This window comes from Solanum pennellii, chromosome 6, assembly GCF_001406875.1.
Source record: "Solanum pennellii chromosome 6, SPENNV200".
Classification (NCBI taxonomy): domain Eukaryota; kingdom Viridiplantae; phylum Streptophyta; class Magnoliopsida; order Solanales; family Solanaceae; genus Solanum; species Solanum pennellii.
In genome coordinates this window covers 56,421,218-56,436,262 of record NC_028642.1, presented here as the reverse complement: position 1 = coordinate 56,436,262, position 15,045 = coordinate 56,421,218, and the positions used below count along the sequence as shown (strand labels likewise).

Below are 15,045 nucleotides of genomic sequence, written 5' to 3'. Positions count from 1 at the left end.
GAATACTTAGTAATTAGTAATTTACTGAATATATGATCAAATTAAACTAAATAACTAGTTGCTAAATCAATATTGGTTAGTCTTTTGAAAGGAAATTAATTCAAGTTCGAATCACAAAAGAAAACATATAAACTCATGTCTGAAATACATTAAATATATATATTCTCTTTTTATGAATTCTCTTACGATAGCATAATATATATTACCTATGTAGCAATTTATATTAGAATATTATCACAAATTTTTTATGCACTCTCTCTCTTACACTTGAAAATCAAAGATAAGTATCACGTGGTGAAGTTGATTGAAAAAGTTAGAAAGAACTTATAATATTATTCCAAAAAAATTTGTTATTTGTTGATAAAATGAAAATAATAAAAGATTTCATTGTTTCGAACTTTATTTGTAACTTATTGAAGGTCAAAGAGAAGTTGTACACGAAAGATGCATGCTTCCAAAACAATTCATGTTGCTAGTTATATAGAATATATTTAAGCCATTATTACGTGTCACTAAATTCAGTTACAAATTTGAGTTGAATTTATTCGAAAGAACTGTTCGTTTTTAAATGAGTGGGGTCCTCCTTCCTTTGTCCTCAAATAATTCATTTGAGCTTGTTTCTTACGAGAAAATGAAATAACAATCTCAAAACAAAATATCATGAACTGTATACTAAATGTTGAAATGAGCTCTTATATTAATAAAAAATAGTAGGATAATTCATTTAATCAGATGACTTTGTCTATTCCTATATTCCAAACACATACCAAATTCGTTCATAATAATATTACAGTCGTTTTATATTATTTGCTTTCTAAGATTTTAATTTTAAAAAGATACATAAATTATAATATCATATTCTAAATCATCATTTATTTATTTTTAAATATCAATTAACACTACTAAGTATTTTGCCAAATTAATAATTAACATTTCACTTCTACATCAAGACTGGCTTAATCATACTCTCCAAGTCACAAAAGCTTATGCTTTAGACACCCCAAAGTTGCTTTAAAAATTGATCTCATAGTTCAATATTTTATGTTATTTTTAAAAATAAATAAATTTAATTGAGTTAATAATGATAAAAGACAATTATTTGTTATTATAAATTAGTTTATTTCCAATTAAACTGCTTGAATAAATTCTATGTAGAACACTAGGTTTTTATGATTTTTCTTTTTTCAAAAGTTTCTATAGCTAAGTTGCAAGCTCACTAATTAGTTATCGTGAAATGTTTGATATTAGAATTATTTTATTTTCTATTCTTATGAACATAAAATGTCACAGGATTGTTAATTCAACAGATAAAAATATATACAAATTCAATTTTCTATTGAATAAACTAAAACTCTCAATACGACTTGATTTTACACCACCAATTATATCGAGTTATTTCTATTTTACTTTTACACAACTTTATAAAATAATATAATTATTTTTGAAAATATTTCAACTATACATTAATGTAGAAAAAAACAATTCTAGATTGTGCTCTCTTAAATTCTTAGTTGAAAAACAGTATTTATAACTGAAAAGATAGCCCAGAAAAAAACATTCCATCTATATGTAGTAATATAGAAAATTAAAAGAAAACCTATTTAAGGCTAAAAAGATTAGTTTTTAATTGGAGGGTGTTTGACCTTTCAAGTCAAATGAAAATTGAATAAACTTTTTGTTAATTGTTAATTATAAATAAAAAGTACATCAAAAGGTACTCTAAAGCTGTTTAAAGGAAAAAAAAAAAATTTCCTCGTCGCAAAATAAATAATAATAAATATGAAATATAATTTATTAAGTTATTTAAATTATTAGATATTCTTTGAGAAATGACACTATTAAGAAGTAATAGTTTTTAAATATAAAGATAAAAAATAATAATTATTGCTATTTTTGTCGTAAATTTTTAAACAAGACTGATTTTGGAATTTTCTAAACATACTAATTTTAGAACAAATGACATATTAGACTTTCACCAACAATTTTTTTATTTATTTAACATCACTTCTCAAACTGATTTTGTATCAAAATACAAAAAGTCACTTGAATTATTTTTCATTGTATTGTCCATTATAAAAAAAAATTAATAAAAAAATATGGAACAAACAAAAGAAGGAAAAAAGAAATAAATAAAAAAGACATATTATAGAATTAGCTGTATTAAGATAATATGTACAGTCAAGGTCAATCTGATCTGTCCTTAGAACTTTTTTTTATTTTTTTTATGTGAATTTATGAATTTAAACAAATCTGTTGAAAAATTATTTGATTAAGTAAAGTATTTTAAGTGTAAAAAAATTTAAATATATAAGCATTAAATTATTTTCTGTATTTTTTTTCATAAATATTCTTTCCCCTGAATCCTCTTCACAGAAAAAAGCTCCAATTGTTTCTCTGCAAAATCCGCCATTCTCTCATTCCTATAAAATGGTGTACATTTTTTCTGCTGCAAATCTCTTCCGCCATTTCTGAAACTCCGAGTCTTTCTCTCTCTTACCTTCTCTCTCTCTCTAGAATTCCGTCTATAGAAATGGATAACCCATCGGAGGATTCTTCTCAACAGCAACAGACCGAATCTTCTGTAAAAGATGACCAGCGAGTTTATTTCGTTCCTTACAGGTAAGCCCACTTCCCCATTTTGTCTCTTTTCCTTGACCCATTCATCATGCAAGTGTTTATATAGCAAACACAAAAGGATTGGGAAAAAAATTAATGATTATAATCAGGAATTCAATTCTCCGGGCTTGCTTCGATGAGTTGATTTTATGATGTGGGTTTGATCCAATTCAGCTGAATCCGAATCTGAATCAGAGATATATCTGCACCCATGAGATAACGAGAAAGTTGAAACTAGAGCTAGTTTTTTTTCCTTTTACTTGTTGTTTAGATTGGTAGCTGTATTAGTTTTAGTACATTGAGATGTTATAGGTTTGTAATCACTTTTAATCTGCTGGATCAAATCGTGTTTTTTTTTTTTTTAAGTTTCATTTGGATTGGTGATTGTATGAGCTTTATACATTGAAATAGTGTTGGTTTTTAATCAATGTTGTTGGTTTTTGCTCACCTCTTAGCTTTTGGATCGAATCGTGTGCGTGTTTGTGACTTTAGCATAAGAAAGTATAGTCTTGGATTTTGGGTTTTGTGATATTCTTTGATGTTGTTAATAGTTGAGAAGTAGTATGGGGAAGTGCTAAAGAGATCTGAAAACGTTGGTTGTCTGTCTAATAGTATAAACTTCAAAAGAAGTTGACAAATTGTTCCTTCTACATAAGATTTAGGTTTATCACACCGTATGCTGTCTGTTGAAATGTTGTTTCTCTTTATTACAAAAAGCTCCTATCAGTGGCGAAGTTCTGTGGTTAGTAGGGGGTAGAGGAGAGCGTGAAAGAAAAGAAGAAAATTGATGCTTGAGACTGGTTGTTAAGAAGAAAGAGAATGTTTTAGTAGGCAGGGTGGGGGTAAATAGCTGGAGACCGTAATTTCCAGAAGTTATCGTTTGCACTTGGCAGTATCTTCTCTAGGTAAGATTTTATTGGTCTCCGTGTGTTTTCATGGAGTGGATCAAAGTGTTACACATGCATATATCACAAGCTCCACAGGCACATCTACATTTACAGCACTACTGAGAAATTGTATTTGTCATTATAGGTGGTGGAAGGAAGCACAGGATTCAGCACCATCAGATGGGAAGTCGGCTACCTTGTATGCAGTAGCACCAGCTCCATCTTATGGAGCAATGAAACTCATTAACAACATATTTAGCCCAGATATCGCATTTAACTTGAGGAGAGAGGAGGAATCCTTATCACAGAGTCAGGAGAATGGTGAAGTTGGGGTATCAGGCCGGGACTATGCGTTAGTCCCCGGCGACATGTGGCTGCAGGCACTCAAATGGTTAGTATTTAGAATTCTGTTCTCTTTGTATTCCTTGAAATGCGTATGATGAAACCTCTTCTTATTGAGATTTACACTAAAGTTGTTGAGCATTCTGAGAACCACTTGAAGTTAGTTTGTTGGTTTCTTCTGCTTTTGAGACCACTCACTTTTTCATTTCATATTATAGAGGCCTCAAGCCTTTCGAGACTTCATTGTGGTTTCTAGTTGGATGAAAAATCCGATTTGTAAATATATTTTTTGTTAAATGCCTTATTAGTGTATATGGAAGCTCAATGTATAAAGCATTTTATACTTTCTTTCTGAAAAACCACCATTTGTTCTTGTAACTTTAAAATGCTTCTTTATTTCCTTTGTTTCTTTCTCACTTTTTCTATTTGGGGTGAGATTAACTTATAACTGATCATTTCACTTTCCTTTTTGGTGTTTCTTCACATTTAAGAAACAGAATCTGTCTTTGGATCCCAGTAACTGGATGTTTAGCACGTTAATAGTTTCATGCATTTCGAACTATGTAAAAGTTGATCTCTTCATTTTAGAGTTCTGATTAATTTGATTGGAATTGCTCCCTCATATTTCAGGCACAGTAACTCTAAAGCTGCTGCTAAGAATGGAAAAAGCTTTTCAGTTACAGATGAGGATATTGCGGATGTCTATCCTTTACAGCTGAGGCTTTCTGTTTCACGGGAAACCAGTTCCTTAGGAGTCAGGATTAGCAAAAAGGTTAAAAATAACTTCTTGAATTTCTAGTTCCATCTATCATTCCAATGAGATTTGTACTATCATAATATTAATAGAGTGCATAATCATATGATCTTTCGGTATAGCCCTTGAGAAGCTGGCTTTCTTTTTCATCACTTTTGTTGTTACTGTTGATTGTTGAAATTTTCAGAAGGAACTAAGATGGCAATGCTCAATATATCAACTTTAAGAACGAAGATTATGCATGAATCCATCTAATATCATCCTCACATGAATTACTAGGAAGGGAAATAGCAGCTAAAGTTCTTCCACTTTTGTTTTACAGTTAAATATTAGTCAATTCACACAATTTGTGGTGTTGAGTTTTGCAAATAGATGACAAGTACGTTAGTTTGATAGGTATCTATTCCCTGATATAGTGGACTATAAATTTTGCATGGTAGCATGCATTCGTAAAACAATGATATCAATCCAATTGCTATTTATATAGTTCACTTGAAGCATTTGATGCTTGTAATTCCCAATTCCAAAATTGCTCATCAGGAAATTATGACTACAACGAGAGTTCTAGGGAGTGAGTCTGTGTGAAAATGATATAAGGACACTTTTCCATCACTGTGTTGTCTTTCTAGCAAAGTGAATTACTCTAGAGTTAATTTTATAGACAGGAACTAACAATGTAAAACGGTGCAATATTCAACAATATGTGCTAATACATCCTTTTGTATGTCTGTAGCTATGACATGAAATTGGTACACTGATACAAGCACCCCCACCCTTTCCCACTTTTGGATCAGAAGAAACTATGTAGTTGGTAATCAATCAGTTTCAAGATAATATAGTAGATTCAGTTACAGGTTTATCCTCTTAATTTAAAACTAACAAGTTATCTCACATCTTAAGTATTAGCAGAATCATTCGTTCCCCTAAATGGCTTGGACGAAGTATATACCAAACTCAAGGATGCTTTGAGATTCCACCTTTATCTATATTGACAAATTCTCTTTCTTGATCACTGAAGTCTAAGAGGAAACCCTGGTTTGAATAAACTAGGCTAGTTGATACAGCTGAGATTGTTTATTGAAACTACATCGAAGTGCGACGAAGTAAAATAGATAGAGAATTCCATATTTTATTAAACTAATAGGAAATAATTAGAGAAAAGGGTCACATGTGAAGCTAGACCAAGAGAATTTGTGTATCCGTAATCTTTTCATGCTACTTCGTATTTATCATTCACCCAAATGTTGATGCTAATTCGAGTTTTTTTTTCTCTTAACATGTTAGTATCAACTTGTCCTTTTATTACCTCAGCTTGTGTTCATAAAAATGTATTTTCCAAAAGTACCTCATTTTACTAAGTAATTGGAATAACTTGTTTACATTTTGTAAAGTGTTGCATGTTAGACGTTTGCATTTTTTTCTTTGGACGAAGTTACTTGTTTTATCTTGCAATATATCTTCACCTATGCTTTGGAGTTCAGTTGTACTGCTTTATATCCTTCTGATCTAGCTTTAACATTTTGTTTTCTCACATTTGATTCAGGACAATACAGTTGAGTGCTTTAGAAGAGCTTACAGAATTTTTAGTGTGGATACAGAACCCGTAAGTTCCGATATTTTTGTTAATCAATTGCAAAGGACTGTTTGAGAAGATTAATGGCATTTTGGTTCTCTGCAGTCAAGGATTTGGGATTTATCTGGGCAGACGGCGTTGTTTTTTTCAAATGAAAGTAATGATATGATCAAAGACTCTCAGAAGCAGTCAGAGCAAGATGTATGTAGTTCTAACTCTGTCATAATCATGACTACCAATTAAAAGTCTGCCAATGCTTCTGCAGCATCTGCCATTATTTTTCTGTCTTGCATTAGAAAATAATTTGGTTTACTTTTTTCTGGTTTTCTAATTAAGTTCTTTTAGCAGATTCTTTTATTTCTTTAACTAGTGATTGCTTCATAGAAAGGGTTACAGTGACTAAGTTGATGAATATGCTCACTTAAAACTCCAACTAAGATTGAAGTGACGAAAGGAGTTTTCTCCAGCATACTGGGAGATCATATGTTTTTCTATATTAGTGTTTGCTTTTTCTTGGGCATGGGTCAATGCTTAGCCCATTAAATCAGTTTTCTGTGAATCTCCTTTTTACTCTTTCATCTAAGGATGCCTAACCGCCACACCTAACATCTGTTAGGGGTTGTACTGGAGTAATTCAGCCAATAGAAGTAGATGTGCTCTTTTTTGCAGTTTGAATGATGTAGCCTTTAAGAAGATTTAGTTCTTCTATTTTACCGTGGGACAAGAGAAACACACAAAGTGAGACTGTTTGTTAGAACAGTCTGCTTATACACCCATTTGGTTTGTCAAACTAATGAGTGAATTAGTTTATGCTATTTTTAGCTGGATATATGATTACAAAAATATGGACTATTTAGTAGTTGTTTCTTCCATTTGTGGAAGTTGTTACCAGTTTGTTTCATAATCATTGTTTGGTTTGTGTTTCCTTTGATTGTGTACCTGTGAAACAAATGAGAAGGATGTGAAAGTTTTTGCTGTTTTATTTTCTTTGTTTTCCTTGTATATTACCCATTACCTAAGCTATCCAATATCATTCAAGTAATTCGTTGGTTATTGGTCATCTTACAGTCTTCTTAGTGACTCTAGAATTATGTGTTTGATGGTTCATACCGTCAATAAGCAAGGAATGATTCCTCTTAATTTTTTGCTTTGCAGCTGCTCTTGGAGTTGCAGGTTTATGGGTTATCAGATTCTGTTAAAAATAAAGCAAAAAAGGATGAGATGTCAGTATCATACCTTAATGGTTCTTCTCTTCTGATGAATGGTTCTGGCAGTGGTATAACCTCTAATCTCACTAGGAGCAGTTCCTCATCTTTTTCTGGAGGTTCATGTGAAGCTGGTACCTTGGGTTTGACTGGATTGCAAAACCTAGGGAACACCTGTTTCATGAACAGTGCTCTCCAGTGCCTTGCACATACGCCAAAGCTCGTTGATTACTTTCTCGGGGACTACAAGAGAGAAATAAATCATGACAACCCATTGGGAATGAAAGTAAGCAATGATTAGTATTTCAAGATCATTGCAGGTTGTTTAGATGTTTTCTTCAATTCTCTCTGAATAATTCAATGTTAACATCCCTTAACCTGTTATACTTTATGTTTGGTTGGAAAAGTCAAAAGAGAAATTGAATCGATTACTACAAGGTGAAGAATTCATTATTTCCTCCAACTGTGTTTGGTTATCCTGGAAAAAGTAAAAAAAAAAAAAGAAACATATCCATTCCATTCAATTTCGTAGATTTAAGAAATTATGGCTTGAAGGATATCTCTCTACTTTTTGTTACCAAATACAGGAAAATAAACTTACCTCTTTTACTTTTCCTCCTCCTTCCCACCTCAATATTCCCAACTAAGTATTGTGTTCTATTCTGTCTCTTTACACATTGTTTTGCCTAAGTTTGTCTCTTTCAATTGTTTCAGGGAGAAATTGCCTCTGGTTTTGGTGACCTTCTGAAGAAATTATGGGCTCCTGGAGCTAGTCCTGTGGCACCTAAAACATTCAAAGTTAAGCTCTCACATTTTGCTCCTCAATTCAGTGGCTTCAATCAGCATGATTCTCAGGTCCAATTTCAGTCCTTCCTGTTGGGTTAACTTTCCAAGTTCAAGTCATTTATTCATGCTCACTTTTCGTGCCCTCTCATTTTGTGTGCATCTTTTGACATCTGATTCTCCTTATGCATACCCGCAGGAGGTCTTAGCTTTTCTATTGGATGGACTTCACGAAGATTTGAACCGCGTCAAGGATAAGCCTTATGTTGAAGCTAAGGATGGAGATGATCGTCCAGATGAAGAAATCGCTGATGAATACTGGCACTATCATCTGGCTCGTAATGATTCCATCATAGTGGACGTGTGCCAAGTGAGTAACTCACGATGTTTTCTCATATCTCACTAGAAGTAGAAAACATTTTATTTCACTAGCATCCAAAATTATCTTGTAGCTCACTGCCAAAAGTTGGAAATCGTTGATTTCATTTCAACATTAACTCGAAAAGCAAGAAGAGTGAAGTGGTATAATGTTTTACTATATCCGGAACTTTACTGAATGATATCCCAACTGTTTGGGAAAGTTTAACCAGTATTCCTGAAGCTTACTTCAAATGCCCTAAATATTTTGTCTAGATTCTCTGCGTTATTTATCAATAAAAACTCTTTATCTTCTCCAAAAGAGATTGACACAATTTATCTTGAGATTCAAACATATTGTACTTTTAATGTATTCTTATACTATTTGTTGATGCGAAAAATTGGGTCAGATCTTCTTAAAAGGAAAATTTTCCTGAACAAAGAGATGAATTTTGGATTCTGGTTTCTATCAAAACAAATTAGTTTTATATGTGTTGCTTCCTTTTCTCTAAATGGGCTCTGAATTTTCCTTTAAATGTCTTTGTGAGTATTCTTTTACAAGTTTAATTATATGAAAACTTTAACCTACCTTATCCAGGAAACCTATGAAAATTTGAACCTACCTTATCCGAAAAACCCATGAAAATTTGAACTTACCTTATCCCGGAAACCCATGAAAATTTGAACCTCGTGATTGTGCTGACATTTATGCAGTCTATAGGCATTAGGGGCTTGGAATGTATTGGTCTATTTATTCATTACGTGGTCTAGGTTGGCATATAATATCTAGACACATCTTAGACCAATCAGCTGTGAGATAAAGCTTTGCACTTCTAAGATAATTTTCAACTACAACACATTGAGGACAGCTTGTCGTCTTCTCATTATTTAGTTTTATTTTTATATTTTGTATAATAAAGTTGACTCTAGCATCCAAGGGTGTGCTCTAGTGGTCAATAAAGTGAGTTGCGACTTGCAAACCATGAGTTATCATGTTTAAATCCGGCCAGAGACAAAAACACAAGGTGGTTCTTGGATAGTTTTACCTGGTACCTGTGTTGGTGGCAGGTAGTAGGTACCTTGTAACATTAGTCGAGGTGCTCGCATGCTAGCCTTGACTTAATGTTTTCCAGCAGGTCATGATTTGCCTGTTACCCTCAGGAGCATTTAGACGTCAACTTAATCTGAATCTTTTTCCTGTGTATTTATACAATTTTCATGTAGTCTTATTTCTCGGAGCTTATTCAATTGTTGCAGGGTCAATATCGCTCCACATTGGTCTGTCCTGTTTGCAAAAAGGTCTCCATCATGTTTGATCCATTCATGTATTTGTCACTGCCTCTGCCATCTACATCTATGAGGTCGATGACTCTCACAGTTATAGAAAGTGGCAGTGATCTTCAGATATCTACATTTACAATCACTGTTCCCAAGGATGGAAAGCTTGAAGATCTAATTCGTGCTTTGAGCATTGCATGCTCTTTGGAGTCTGATGAGACCCTTTTGGTGGCTGAGGTTAGTGCACAATTTCCAGTAAGATGAGAAATGGTCTCTATGTATTTCGAGTTGTTGCTTGGTTCCTGTTTTCTAAATAAAACTTATTTCCAGCTCTTATATACGGTGTGTCTGATAGTCAAGTAGTTCCCTTTTTCCCCCCGTATTTCCAAAATAAAATTCTATTCTAGCTCTTACACCATTTACTGGTCACAGATATACAACAACCGCATTATACGTTATCTTGAGGAGCCATCCGATTCATTGTCTTTAATAAGAGATGGTGACCGACTTGTTGCTTATCGGTTGCACAAGGGTACTGAAGAAGCCCCCTTGGTTATGTTTACACATCAACAGATCGATGAGTATGTCCTGACTTTACTCATAATTTGGGCATTTATCTTTTTTCCTTTGAAGTTCATCAAACATTTACTATTCATTTTACGACGTGTCTTACATGCACAGCTATGTTTCATGAGTTGGAAAAAAAAGCACTCTGACCTTGTGGTAGGGTTTGGTTGTGGGTGTACTTTATGGTTTCAATTGCTTAAAAGAATTGAAAAAATCTTCTCTGCAGAAGGTATATGTTGTTACTAATAATGTAGTAAAAAGATTTATGTGTCAACATTATTCTCACAACCAATCCTTTGAAGAAGCGCAGATATGGAAATTTTGAGGTTAAAGAATTACTTACCAAAATATCAAATTTACCTTGATTTTAGAGCAAGTGATGTATGATTCGTTGTATTTCTAAATGTCAGTTGTAAGTAAATTAGATTACAACTAGTCTTTTGTTAGGAAGGAGCATTCACTTTAGACTGTCTTCTGTGAGAAAAAAAAATAGAAGTAGAAAGCACTATGCCACTATCTAAAGATCATAATGAAGGTTATTTTGTTTCTGGTGGTTGCGCCTCTTGTCTGCTAGGAATTCATCTTTGCTCAAATTTTGACTACTTTATCCACTTGTCAAAAATTGAAATAAAAAAGATCCACTGAACAGTCTAACAAACAACTTTATCATAACTTCGGAAAGCATTGAAAGTGTTGGTATGATCTATCTTATTGGGATCACTACACTTGTGCTTATAAGCATCACTGAGGAGTGTAGGTAAAATAGCTGTTACTCTTTTGATTCAATATCAAAATTTTCTATCATATCATACAAACAATTTCAACTGTTTCAGTTAGTCTCAATATTGGTGTTTCTAAGGCCAAGAACTACAATATTGTTATTCAAATATCCTTTTACTATTAGCCAGCTCAGTGAAATTAAGATATTTCTTTTTTTTTTGGTGGATGGAGAACTCCTTCTAGGGCCACCCTTAGGACCAACCACAACCCTTGAACTCGGGGATAATGGTCCCCTCTTCCTACCATTCTCCCTTAAATACCAAGCTTAGTTCGTATAGAACAGGGTTCAAACTTGTGACATAAGCGACACGTCTCTCAATCTTTTCCACTTGAACTAAGGCCCGGGGTGTTAAGATTAGGATATTTATGAATTGCCTTTTCCAAAAAATTTCTCAATCGATTAGTTTACTATGGAGAGTGGTTGATTAATCATGGTAACTTGAACTCAAGATAGTTGAAAGAGTAGGTTGTTAGTTGCCATATATACTTGTACAGTAACACACACAGTGTGGTCCCACAAGTGGGGTCTTGGGAAGGTGTGGGGTGTACGCAGACCTTTTGGGAGGGTGGGGTGTACACAAACCTTACCCCTTCCTTTATGGGGCGGAGAGAATGTTTTTGATAGTTGCCATATACTTGCATCTTGTGTAAAGAAAAAGTGAGGTGTATATCTAGTCCTATTGAACATTCTGAGTCTCAACTTGCCTCACCTGAATGCTTTACAAATCATCGCTGTACATGGTTCCTGGAGTAACATGTAGTTGAAATAATTTGTGTTATCCTTCTAGATTATGTGTACAAATCATGAAGATGCAAAAAGGAAACTATTGCTTTTTTCATGCATCTTAACTATTAGAGTTGTTCATACTGTGGAATTTCCTGCTGCTTCTTTTTGTTGTTTTAATTTTTGATCTGTTAAGCTGGAAAGATCTTGTAGCATTCCACTACTCATTAAATAAGATGGCTGATGTTTAACTTAGGAAAAAAATATTTTTCTTGCTTCCTTTTCTCATTCTAGCAATCTAATAAAGACTGCATGTGCAGGCATTATATATACGGGAAGCTGACTTCAAATTGGAAGGCATTTGGTATTCCACTTGCCGCACATGGTATAGTTCTTAAAGGATCTGATGTCTGTAGTCTTTATCTACAGTTACTTGTACCATTCTTAGTCCAAAATAGAGCCCAGACGGATGAGCATAACTTTGATAGAAGTTCTACTGAAGTACGTACAGAAATGGAACCTGATGACAAAAGAGTAAATGGGTTTCCAGCGAGCATTGCTGAGGAAAATGCTGCCGAACATTTAGATATGGAATTTCATTTTTATCTATCAGATGATAAGGCAATTACTAAAGGCGCTGAGATTGTAATGAATGAGCCATTAAAGTCCACAGATATCCCTGGACGGTTAAATGTACTTGTAAATTGGTCACCTAAAATGGTTGAAAAATACAATACAAGTCTTTTCAGCTCACTGCCCGAAGTTTTCAAATCTGGGTTTTTTGGCAAGAGACCTCAAGATTCTGTCTCACTGTATAAATGTCTTGAGGCATTTCTGAAGGAAGAACCTCTAGGGCCAGAAGATATGTGGTAAGTATGCAGCTCCTTCACTTCTGTGATTGTACGCCATCTGTCCACAAGTTTTATATTTATAAATTATAACACATGAATGTTCAGAGATTTCTTGAAATGGTTCTCTTTATTCTTCTTTTTTGGTTTGTGCTAACAATCATAAATCCTCAACATTCGTAATTACATAACTGTATTCTCCCTATGATACAAAATTTTATCTCAATTAGGTCAATATTCTTCACCACACCTTGATTGCTTATGGGGCTTAAACTGTTCTTATTAGCCTCAACCAAATTGGACCTTGACTTTGTAGCATGGCATGAGCAGTATCCTCCAAACCACTAGTTCAGTTATGTTAAAGAAATGACGACATTGGCTGATGCTGTCACGTAACACCTCTATTGACTTTCTGCACATTGCATGAAGTGTAGCACCTCTTTTGTTTCTTGTCTATTCAAATCAACTATATACAGTTTTTAGATAATGACATTGAGTTATTTATCAGGGCCACTTCTGGCAATGACAGTCATATTGATCGGGTGAAAAGACTTCTTTCATGCAAAAATTCTAATATTCTATTTTATCATCTAATCATTTTTTTGTGTCATTCATTTTGGAAGTATGAATATGATCTGCCTAACGTTTTTGTTTCGTATCCAACATTAGGTTTTGCCCTGGATGTAAGGAGCATCGCCAAGCCACTAAGAAGTTGGATCTTTGGAGACTGCCGGAAATTCTGGTCATCCACCTGAAGAGGTTCTCATACAGCCGGTTTATAAAGAACAAGTTGGAGACATACGTTGACTTCCCCACTCATGATCTCGATTTATCCTCATATATGGCCTACAAGGATGGAAAATCTTCCTATCGGTATATGCTTTATGCAATTAGCAACCATTATGGAAGCATGGGAGGGGGTCACTATACTGCATTTGTTCATGTAAGTGGTGCTGCAATTTTGAATACCTTGCTTCTTTTGCTTTCTTGTGATTCTGTTCTAATGTAAAATAGAAATTTTTAAACCTGATAAAATTGGAATACTAATGATCGGTATAGATGTATGCAAAATTTGTACTTCTGGATGAAAGGGAAGTTAGTTTTGGATTTGCATGATATAATGCACTTGTTAGACTCCCTGAATATGCAATGTAAAACAAGTCCTTTCGTTTGTATTTTCTGCAGCATTATCTTTGTACGATTTCTTGACAAAACTTTAACTCGCAATATCTTATGATTAAAATAATCTTCAGCTTATCCAAAAAAAAAAGACTAGAACTTGGGGAGAGGGGTGGGGGGTGGGGGTCAGAGTCAGAGTCAGGGTCACTGTACCTCTCTCCAAGGGGAAATTTAGAAATATCATGTTTCGTAGGCGTGTATAGTTTATGTAATTGCATGTGTCTCCATTGTATATTGAACTTTAAAGTTTAGTCATGCATCTTCGTTCTGTTGTTATCATCTGCATCATGAAGAATATGCCAGAAAGAGCCTTTCCAGTTTTCCCAATTTAATTCAAATATTGTAACCTGTGTTTTTTTCTTAATAATGTAGCAAGGTGCTGATCGGTGGTACGACTTCGATGACAGCCATGTGTCTCCCATCAACAAGGACAAGATCAAAACCTCAGCAGCTTATGTTCTGTTTTATAGACGAGTTGAAGAAACCTAACGTTAGATTATAGTTACTAAACATCAAGGCTTGATTTATCTTTTCGCAAAGCCTTACAGGAATGGGTTTGGTTTCAACATTCTTTGACCTTTGGCACCATTGGCATCCAGTTTAGTTGTAGTTTTGGGTCAAAAAAGAATCTAGTGAAGTGGTAACAATGGTTATGTAGCAGTGTAGCAAAGAGGGAAAGAAATTTAAGTTTATGTTTCCATAGCCGTTTTAAATAGAAGATACTTTTCCTTAATTATCGCAACAGATCAGAAAATAGTTTGGAACAGATTGTTTATGCACAGGGGAGGAAGCAAACAAAGGTAAGGTCTTTTATGACATGAAGTTAATTGAATATGTCATTAGAAGATAGGGAATTACATTTTGCAATTTTGGTGATAATTTCCAATGTGCATTAATTATACTTTGGTTCTAGCTTCCATTTTCACCTTTGATATAGGCACATTCACAATAGAGTTTCTCAGGAGACTGAGGTTGAGTCTCGAGCTTGTTATGAGATGAATATGATCATTCTAGTCACGAGAGATATCGGGTTTGAGCTCTTACGAGGGAGGGAGTACATTATATTTATGTCTATATTATTGTATACCAATGTGAAAGAGACTGAACATCAGCTAGATTGGTGGATCTTGTTGAATCTCTCATTAAACCTAA

The 15,045-nt window shown here is 33.9% G+C and overlaps 1 protein-coding gene across 1 annotated transcript; it reads left to right on the top strand.

The window, feature by feature from the left end:
* Positions 1-2,336: 2,336 nt before the first annotated feature.
* LOC107023873 (ubiquitin carboxyl-terminal hydrolase 8) lies at positions 2,337-15,045 on the top strand. The gene is made up of 13 exons (XM_015224700.2): positions 2,337-2,619; positions 3,649-3,894; positions 4,476-4,617; positions 6,143-6,202; positions 6,278-6,373; positions 7,328-7,663; positions 8,092-8,232; positions 8,360-8,530; positions 9,775-10,032; positions 10,228-10,376; positions 12,187-12,735; positions 13,384-13,657; positions 14,266-15,045. The coding sequence occupies exons 1-13, from the start codon at positions 2,531-2,533 to the stop codon at positions 14,380-14,382; spliced, it is 2,628 nt and encodes an 875-aa protein (XP_015080186.1). The 5' UTR covers positions 2,337-2,530; the 3' UTR covers positions 14,383-15,045.